The sequence below is a fragment of the Panonychus citri genome, unplaced genomic scaffold (genome assembly GCF_014898815.1).
Source record: "Panonychus citri isolate SS breed McGregor unplaced genomic scaffold, ASM1489881v1 Contig00139, whole genome shotgun sequence".
In the NCBI taxonomy this organism is placed as follows: Eukaryota; Metazoa; Arthropoda; class Arachnida; order Trombidiformes; family Tetranychidae; genus Panonychus; species Panonychus citri.
In genome coordinates, this window is record NW_026515544.1 from 1,390,083 (window position 1) to 1,400,594 (window position 10,512).

The 10,512-nt window shown below is 27.9% G+C and overlaps 3 protein-coding genes across 4 annotated transcripts in view; 1 reads left to right on the forward strand and 2 right to left on the reverse strand.

Annotated features, from left to right (window-relative positions):
• LOC128394513 (probable serine/threonine-protein kinase DDB_G0282963) overlaps positions 1-10,512 on the forward strand; it is a 46,948-nt gene that overhangs the window by 28,380 nt on the left and 8,056 nt on the right. For both annotated transcript variants that reach the window (XM_053354847.1, XM_053354846.1), the window contains exon 6: positions 10,357-10,505. In XM_053354847.1, coding sequence (XP_053210822.1) covers positions 10,357-10,505 — 149 coding nt within the window. The remainder of the gene's footprint in view (positions 1-10,356; positions 10,506-10,512) is intronic.
• On the reverse strand, positions 1,941-2,784 carry LOC128394515 (26 kDa secreted antigen-like). Its single transcript, XM_053354849.1, has one exon. The coding sequence runs from the start codon at positions 2,750-2,752 to the stop codon at positions 2,117-2,119; it is 636 nt and encodes a 211-aa protein (XP_053210824.1). The 5' UTR covers positions 2,753-2,784; the 3' UTR covers positions 1,941-2,116.
• Positions 4,473-5,768, reverse strand: LOC128394514 (uncharacterized). The gene is made up of 4 exons (XM_053354848.1): positions 5,477-5,768; positions 5,272-5,414; positions 5,012-5,189; positions 4,473-4,770 (listed from the first exon to the last, which is right to left on the reverse strand). The coding sequence occupies exons 1-4, from the start codon at positions 5,722-5,724 to the stop codon at positions 4,539-4,541; spliced, it is 801 nt and encodes a 266-aa protein (XP_053210823.1). The 5' UTR covers positions 5,725-5,768; the 3' UTR covers positions 4,473-4,538.

Here is a 10,512-nt window from a genome sequence, read left to right on the forward strand (position 1 = left end):
ACAAAAAGTCCAATCTTATTAAGTTTGATTGTTATAATTAAGATGTTAATCTTTAAATATTAATAGTAATTGGTTATTAATTGGATATTAGCTGGTCAACAATTTGATTAAATGTTTTTCACAATTAAAGACAATCAAATTAAATTGTTTCATCTGTTTCATTAATGGTTAATAATAAAAACTTTTTCATTTGTGTGTGTGTGTATATATATTAATTGGTTGATAATAATCAAAAATGATCAACAACAATTTAGCAACAATTTAAAGGTCAAATTATATCAACAGCTACAGATGATTATTTTAATAAATTAACAGCAATTAACACGCAATAAGTTAATTATTACCATGAAAAGTATAACATGTTAATCAACAAACTTTTTTTCTGAACTAAATTACTTGATTAATATTAAAAATACACAATCAATTTTGTTTTTAGCTTTTCCGATCACAATTAACGGTAATCATTTAAATATATATATTTACCGTTAATTGCTGTTTCCAGTTTTCTCACGTTTTAAACTAATCAACAATCAACAATCAAACAATAATTAACAAATCAACAAAATCTAATGTGTTACCCAAATTAAATTGTATTAACTATTAATTATTATTGTCTTACAAAACTATTATTAGTTTTGACAATATTATCATTACATAATTAAGTCCTCTAATCAACGGGGTGATTTATTATTTTAGAAACAATTAGTTAATTGTTGTATGACAATCTATCAAATTGTTACCTTGTTTGTTCAAAAATAATACTTTCAATAGTACGAAATTAACTCAATAGGAAGTATTTAAGTTCATTAACAATTTAATCATTGCCAATATCAATTTTGGTTGTTAGTTAATTGTTATCAATACACACAACAATCAACAAGATAATCAATAAATTGTCAAGAAAACAGTTAAATGTTTACATTGACTGAATTGAATCAACATGAACTTTTTTTTTGTCTGTTGTTAATATTTACCTTTAATCAATAAAGTTTAACAATTAACCTTAATTGTCCCAAGAAAAAGAGATAGCTAAAAAAAGATATCACAATTAAGTTAATTGTCATCTATTTATCATCATAATCAACTAATATGAAAATATAAACTAATCAATAATCGTGATTAGTGTTTGATGAATTAACTTGTTGTAACAATTAACAAACAAACCAAAAGGTTAATAATAAAATTGAACAAAATTTAATTTCTTTAGGGTGAAAATTAATGTTAATTGTAATCAATAAAATGTTAATTGTTGTAATAATTGTAGAGATGATTAGATGATAAGAAAATGATTCCCAATGAATCTTTGATTGTGGCAATATATTAAATTACAATAAACTGTAATTACTACTGGACGATGATGATTAACTTAATTGTGATGAAATTATTAATAATATCTGAAAACAAAATTTGCCAACGCAATAATCAAATCACTGATTGGGAAACAATCAACTAATCAATTGTGATACAATTTAGGCCATCAGCCTTTCCATATTTAATCATTTGAAGGGTTAATCAAGTAGTTGATTGTGTATTAGGTTCCGTTGATGATTATAATCAAGATTGAATGATGAGACTTGATGATAATGATGAAGATGAAAATCAAAATGAGGATGAACATGATAACCAACCGTTTGAATATACAGTGTGTTCATTTTTGTCTGCTTCTAAATTGAGAATCGATTCCATGATATTAATCAAATTAAATCGTGATGATCAAGTTCAACTGTTATGTATTTAATGGATTAAATGAGTTGATTATTAGAGAGAAATGATCAACAATTGATTGTTAAATTGTCTTGAAAAGTTTTTTCGCTACTCGAATTGGTTATATAAGTGATGCGAGAAAACTTGAACTTGGTCCAAATCCAAGTGGAAATCGAGTAAAAAGTAATTCGAAACTTATATAAATTAGTTGATTAGAAAATGATTGGAAATAGAACTTGCAATTAGATTGAATAGTTAACAATTGATTAGATATTTAGAATCATTATTTTGTTGAGAATATTTTAATTTTCGATGAACATATGAATAGAATTTTAATTACCATTAAATTGAGAGAAAATCAATAGAAAATCTTAATCAGTTGGAAAAGTTTTTCTCTTCGAATTACAATTAACTATCCTCTTGGACTGTAATAACCAGGAACTGCTTCGTAGAAAAAGTTTCCCGCTATTGGGCCTGAAAGCCCGTTTTCTATGGCCCAAGGGGTGACAGCAAACGCTAATCGGACGATCTCTTGAAGATCAGGTTCAAGGTATCTCGATTGACGATAGACCATGAAAACATATCGATAAGATCCTTGAAGTACGATCGGGAATGGGTTGAGATAAGGTGCGAAAGTGGTTCCGTTTTTAAGATCGTTACCTGGAATATTGGTAACCAGCCAGTGAAGAAGTGACAACGAAGGGGTTGGAATCGGTTTAATTGGGCCGATCATTATGAACGTGAATAAACTGTTATCATTTGGACCCGAAGTTACATCAAATTTTACCTCTGGTTGAATCAATGTATCGATTATTGATAAATTGGTTCCACAATTAACTTGTCTCTTTCTCAGATAACGTATTTTAATGAAACTTAATTGTTCATTTCTTTGTGTTTCGTTCAAACTAAAATCCTTGTTTATTAAATTGTCTTGGAACTTTTTCTCAACGGTTGCATTTCGACGGGGACAATAAATGTTATTCTGACACTGGACACTTAGTATATTGGTCAGAAATGTAACAATCAACAGATATAATAGACTGATCATAGTTGATAATTTAACTAGTAATACTGAGATACTTGAAAGTAATTCAAACAATCAAGTTTAATTAGTTGATTCATTTGAATTCATAACATTTGGTGAAAGTGAACAGATTTTATGATGAGAAAAAAAATGAATCTGATTATGTGATTGAACCATTGAAATTAGAATCAAGAGTTCATTGGATTCAGAGAAAGTTTCAAATAGATTTCGATATTTGAACCTTTTGGACACATCGAAATCGCTTCTCGAAAAGATGACCACTAGTCTTTGTCCATAACATGTAAATGTTGATTTCCATAATCAAACGTTTACCAATTGATACAGAAATCGTTTGAAGGGTTAATCAGTTGATCAGTTGATTGTTCATTAGGTTCCGTTAATGATTATAATCAAGATTTAATCAACAGACTGGATGATGATAAAGGATGAAGATGATGATAAACAACCGTTTGAATATACAGTGTGTTCATTTTTGTCTGCTTCTAAATTGAGAATCGATTCCATGATATTAATCAAATTGAATCGTGATGATCAAGTTCAACTGTTATGTATTTAATGGATTAAATGATTTGATTATTAGCCCTTAAAAAATGATTAACAATTGATCATCATTACCTATTAAATGCTATCATCATCATCATCATCACAATTTAATCATTATTGTTGATCAACATCTGAAGAATCATTTTATCATCAATATTTTTTACACCAGATGAATTTAATGTTAATCATTTAAATATTAATATAAAGTTTAAATTAATTGTAGACAGTTAAATTACTTGTTATATTTAATCAACAGTAACAATTAGGGCACACATACAAAAACCCGTTGTAATTATTGGACCAATATCAACTAATAGTAATTAATTAACCTAATAGCCTAATCCTAATTGTTATCAATGAATAGATTTGAGCAATTGAGTTGATCTTTAATTGTTGAAAAGTTTTACACATTCAAATTTATTACAATCAGGAAATTGAATCGATTTTGTTTCATTCTCATCATGATCAGCTAATCACTGATCCATGGTTGATGGTTTAAGATGATGAACATGATGAACATGAAGATGATGAACATGATGAGTTTCCATTGATTCAGTCAGATTCTGTTGGTTGAATATCAATTGAACCCAAAATTATGACTTTTTTTCCTATTCTTTTCATTATCTATCCTCCTCCACCTCCACCATCCGCTTCCCACCTCAAGGAACCACCAGTAACTATTATTATCCAACATGAGCCCATGAAACCATGAAAAAAGTTAATCATGATAACCTTGTCATTAGAATTGTTGATTGAATAGAAATCAAATCAATTCGGATTTTTTTCCCTATTCAAATACACATATATTATTATAACCATAATTATCTAATCAATTGGTCCCTTGTAATTCAATTAAATCAACAATTTGATTGTTGTTGTTGTTTTTATTCACATTGATTGTTACTTCTGATTGTTAATGATTAGTTGATTGTATATATTTAAAATGTAGTTAAGGTTAACTGGTTTTTTTCTTAACATTAGTTTTACATGTTAAACCAAATTTAGTTGGTCAATTTAATCACGGAAATCCGTTTGTAACAATTTATTAAATTCAAGTCAAATTTTTTGGTCTACCAATTTGATTTAATTTACAGTTGAATTGTGATTAAGTTAATTGTAAACCTGAGGTTTAAAAAGTGTATATTGGGTCACACATACACTCATGTATACAGTGTATACATTTATATATCATTCAATTTTTGATGATTCACTTTACTTGGTTAATTGTTTGATTAATACAAGTTGATTATTTGGTTAAAAGGAAACGGAAATAGGTTGTTATGTATTTGGTTAATGGATTATGAGCTTGATTAGGATCAATTGAAGCTCCACCGGTTGGATAAAGGGATTTACATCTATCAGAGGTTGGATCAAATTGATCCTGTGAACAGATTAAGCTGCTTAATCCAGCAAATGATTTATCCAGAAAATTGTTCATCGCTTGTTTACCTGAGTCTTTACATGAATTTGAGGTCATTCTGGAATTAAAAAGACAAAGAAACAACAACAATTAACAGTTAATTTAGCTACAATTAAGGTTCCCTTGTCAGAGATTTAAATATGTATATTGTTGATCCATTTTTAATCTCATAGAATCGGCTTGAAGTAATCAAGTTAATTGTGAAACAAAGTTAACACAATGATCAAGTTTATGGGAAGATAATTGTTGTTTAATTCTGTTTGTTTAGATTGTGATTAAGTTAATCGTTGTTTACTTACTCTAAAAGGCAGTTAATCCAACGTCGGTATGAACAACAGGTAAGATCAAGTCGATCATCAAATTGGGTTGATTTGTTAATTGTATCAATCGAAGCTAAATAAGGTTGATTACATTTCTCCTTATAATCTGATTTAGATAAAACTGAATCAGCAATACAAGGTGAATGGGCAAGAAAATCTATTTAAAAACAATAGAACAATATTATTGTCAACAATTAGCTAAACAATCAGCAACAATTAAGATTGAATTGAATAGTTACCTTGTCTTAATTGTCCAGGTTTACAGAATCGGTCGATTTGTTTACCAAAATGTTCAATAACGAAATCGAAAAGTTCATTTTGAATTGGAGTTGCACACTTTTCCATGTGATCTTTGAAACAGTAGATGACATCTTGAGAGTTTCTAATTGTTTAGAGATTGACAAAGGTTAATTGTGATGTAAATTGGTTGATTAATTTACTTACGAGCAAATCTGATCAATTCCAGAATCACTTGTAATCAATTTGTAGGCCTCAGGGTCATTTGAATAATGGTCAATCTTTTCAATACATTCATGGATCTCCTTTAGGTGACAATTTCCTTTGGGACGATTACCACGAAATTTATTTTTCTTACCATCACAATTAACTGGATTAATTATAATCAATTGAGTTGCGAAGATTAAAATTAACATGGAACCAGTAAATTGTCTTACAATTAGCTGATTGTTCATTGTACAATATTGAGAGTCTTGAAACTGAATCAACTAACACAATCAAAGGAAATTTTTACAATGAGAAAGAAATTTAAATTTCCACTGATTGTAAACTTTAATTTTAATCATTTTCTCTTAATTGTTTCATTGGGAAAGGGGAAAAATGTTTGATTGGGAAATTACTCAATGAGATAGTTGAGTAATTAAGTTAATCATAAGCAGAATGATGGTTAATTATTACCTTACGATTTCTATTGATTAATAATAATAGACAGAGAGAAATTAAATTAAATTGTCAAGTTGAATTGATGGACGAAAGTAATTAAATCAAATTGAGTTCAAAGTTTTTTAATTGTTTGGTCGTTTGTGTGACTTGTTGTCACTTTGTTGACGTTCATCGTTAGACCAAATCACAATTAAAGCTAAATTGTTGATCAGCTTCTAGAATCAATTGTATATTGAATATACCATTTGATTGTTGTGATTGTTTAACAATCAATTTATAGTTAATTGAAAAACTTTTCTGATCAATAAAAATGACGGAAACAATTGAAATGATTTGAATTGTTTGAATTTGTAATTGTTAAGATTGGTAACCTTGTCTTGAAAAGCATAACAATTAGTTTAATCATGATGATGATCAAGAGTATTATTCAATCAAATATCATAATAATAATCAATTACAATGGTTAGTTAATTGTGTAAATATTTGTCCATTAATAAATTGTCTGTTAATTGATTTGTTTCTCCTTAATTGTTGTCCACAAAAGGTTGATTGTGATGAGAAATTAAATTGTCCCAATTGACCGAATCACAATTGATTATGACAATGTAAATATTGATTAAATAATAATCATGTTAATTGTGATCAAGTTTGTTTGAACAAAACGATTGGACAACTGGATTAAAATTAATTGTTTTCTTTTTCAAATGATTAACCTTGATTTTCACTCGTGACTTAATATCAAAGCTTTTTAATTGTGATCAAGTTGATTGACCAAATAAATGATTTGTATAAATGTAAGTGATTTACTTGATTATCTGATTAATTGATATCGTTTAGTGATTATGTTATTACATTTTTATAGTTAATTGTTAATAATCATGTTCATCTCATTGATAACTATTGCCTCGTTAATTGTTGGCTTGATAATTCAATTATCAATGGTCATCAGTTTACCAACTAATCACAATTTAACTGAATCAATTTTAATTAATCATGAAAAAGTACCAACAGTGTTTGAATCAGTGAATTATAAATTGTTATCTTCATCATCTCAACCCAATCAAAGTTTAATTAATACAATCAACTCTAAATTGAAATCAAAGATGAACAATTTAAATGAATCCAGTTTATTATCATTGATTAACTATGATCCAATTTCATTGATTAAATTAACCTATCATAGTTTATTGGAATCACCAGTTAACAACAATCAAACAATTGAATCAATTGTGACAGTTGATCCAATCAGAGATGATGTTAATTATACCAATATAATTGATGATGATGATGATGAGGATGATGAGGATGATGAATCAATCTTGTTTACAGATGAGGTTGATGATAATGTCGATGATGATATTGATGATGATGGTGATAACAATCAAGATGATAATCTAAGTGTGGATGATGATTATTATACTAATGATTTAATCACAATTGAAAATTCAAGTTTGATTGAGAAAAAAGTTTCTGATCATCAGTTGATTAAACGATTACCGATAAATCAACAAGACCTGGAGACAATTAAATCGATCATGATTAAAGACGATAACTTAATCAATGGTTCCGTTGATCAAAGTGAAATGATTAGTAAATTTGACAATCAAATTAACTTGTTAACTAAATTGCCGTTGGAAAGATTGGATTCTCGAAGTCCAAAGTCACTTAGAGATCGAGCCAATAGTCATGCCAACTCACCAGCGACGGGATTGAGGTCACATCGAAACGGAACAAGATTTCGTGACGGATGTTCAACCTTACGATCATCGGAATACCCTCGACCTTGAACAATTAAAATCTGAATGAAAAAAAAAATGAAACTAATTATAATTAAGAGAGAAACAATTTATCAATAATCTTAATTTAGTTTCTCCATTCAATCAGCCATTTATTATTATCATTTATCTTCATATTAATTGTGTTTAAAATTGTGATTTAATTAAGAATCGTAATGATTAATTATCACTTATGATTGACTTGTTAACAATTTAACAATTTCAACTAATCAACAACAATAATCTTGAAATCAAAGTTAAATTGTTGTTCTTGGTCTGTCTCTTCATATTGATGATAATTAATGATGAAACTTTTTTTTTAAATTGTTACAAAAACATAAACGTGATTAACTTTGATTTTTTTTTTCAATTCCTGGTGATGGTTATTCAGCAATTGATTAATTATAATACAGTTAATTGCTGATGGAAAGAAACAAAATAAAATGATTTCATTATTTAACCAATATAAACAAAAACTGTCAACAATTAATGTTAATCATTGTGTTGATGATAATATTTAAATAGCAGTCTCAACAATCAACAATCAACGATAATCATTATCATCATCAGCATCATGCTGACATTAATTTTATTTGATTAACACTGAGGTCAACAATCTGTTGATTGTTGGTGAAAGATGAGATGACGATCATGATAATTAAACATCAACACACTTGATGAAAACAAATTGATTGGGACAAGTTAGGAATTAGTTGAACAACAATTAAGACCTGATATTGGGCCAATGTTATTGATAATGATGCGGATCAAGATGAAGATGGAGATGACCAGTTGACCATTGATGCTACTGTTCCGGTTTGTAAAGTGTGTGTGTGTTGATCATCTTGAATTACATTTAATTTAGTTTAGTTAAAATGATTAAGAAAACTTTTCAAGTTCTCACATCATGATTGACTTTAATTGATCAGTAAACGAAAGATGATCAAGATGATTAAGAAGAGGATGTTGATGAGAGATTTATGATTATCCTTATAATTTGGGTCTTCGTTAATCCATTTTGTGGTTAACTTTAATTCCTTGATTATGCTTCTTTTAATCTTTTCCTTAATTGTTCCTGTTTCCAAAAATGATTGCGAGAAAATAAAAAGTTGATTAAAAAAATTATTCGCAAATATATTGGTTAACATTATTATCTTTCAATGTAACAACAAGGAAGCTTTTTAATTTGATTGTTTATTGTTGTCGTTGATCATTTATAATCCATTGTCACAATTACCTAATTGTTTTTCATGATGATGGCGATGATAAGGTTCATCATAATCATTTAATGGTTATCATTGTATTGTTAATTATGTAAATTAACTTGATGCTGAGTAGTTATTATTAATAGTTGATTTAATTTTAATGATAACATGAATGTAATTTCATTGTTAACTGATTGATTGTTTACCTTTTTTTTTTACCATCACAATTAAATTGATTCATTTGAGTTGAATTGAATTTTTTACTTCTTCATGAAAAACAAAAATTGAAACTAAATTGTCCTTGATTATTGATTGTTGATCAATCCAAATTATATACCGAATATCAAATGAATAAGAAGCACGTGTGATGATTCATTAATTGTTGGTTAAATATTGACACAATTTGATGATAATCATCTTAATTGTAAAACTTAATACAACCTAAATTAAGGTGTAATTATAATCAACATGTTGGATTAAATTAATGGTAATCAAAAATTAGGTGAATCTTTAAAATATATAAGGGATCAGATGAAATAATCAGTCCAGTTTTCTTGATAATCCAAATGGTGTTGATTGTGATGAGACTTGCCAATTTGATTGTTGATTAGTGTTGGTCAATTAGTGAATCAATCATGTATTATTAATATACACCTTAGGAGAGAGGGAGAAAAATATATAATCAAGATAATTAACTTAACAATTGAATCAAGAAATTGGTTCAATTGTAAATGTACAGACCAAGAGGATGAAGAAAAAAAAGTTGAGATTCTAATTGTTGACTCCATTTTCCTTGATTAACTGTTAATCGGCAATAATATTAACTTAATTATATTGAAATGATAAGTTAATTGTCTAATTTTGATCACATCATAGGGAAAAAAAACCTAAAAACAATTTAGAATACATGAAAAAATTAGTTGACATAAAACGAGTTGAATTGTATCAACAATTTAATCAAATTGTTAATGTTTTTCAAGGCTTCTTTAGATTATCATTAAATCAACAATCAGCAACATGAGAATTGGCAATTGGTTAAAATTGTAGTGAGAACCAACTGATTATCTATTGAATTTAAGGTGAAATATAAAAGGTAAACAATCAAGTTAATTATAAATAAATCACACTAACAAAAACACTTTCATTGTCACATGTAAGTTAATTGTGTACACCAAAATGTAAGCTAAATTGTTGGATATTGAGAGAGAGAGAGAGTTAATCTTGATCTAGAGCATTATTATCATCATTAACTTAATTATCGTAGAGTAACAATCAACCTTAATCACGCTCTAATTTTCTCACCTTTTTCATCTCAAAGTGAAACTGTTAACCCGTTTCTCTCTAATCAATACTTGATCTAATCTTTTATTTTTCTCTTTCTTTCTCATCATTATTATGATGATAATCATCATCATCATCATCATCTTTCTGATGGATTAACTAGGATCTTGGATTCGATAATAAAACCGGGCGGATTAATGTTCGAGATTTATCAATCGCTCTTGAGGAAGAGCTTTTTGCCTCATTCACCAATGCAACTGATCTGTTTCAAATCTCATTAACTATGTTCCAACATGAGCTTAATTATACCAAGTAAGTG

What these genes read in the sequence shown, in the direction of transcription:
- LOC128394515 (XM_053354849.1), bottom strand. Translation starts at nt 2,752, where the DNA reads ATGATCAGTCTATTATATCTGTTGATTGTTACATTTCTGACCAATATA.
- LOC128394514 (XM_053354848.1), bottom strand. Translation starts at nt 5,724, where the DNA reads ATGAACAATCAGCTAATTGTAAGACAATTTACTGGTTCCATGTTAATT. An exon ending in ACCTGGACAATTAAGACAAG is followed by an intron (nt 5,190 to 5,271) that starts GTAACTATTCAA and finishes GTTTTTAAATAG; the next exon opens with ATTTTCTTGCCCATTCACCT. An exon ending in TGGATTAACTGCCTTTTAGA is followed by an intron (nt 4,771 to 5,011) that starts GTAAGTAAACAA and finishes TTTTAATTCCAG; the next exon opens with AATGACCTCAAATTCATGTA.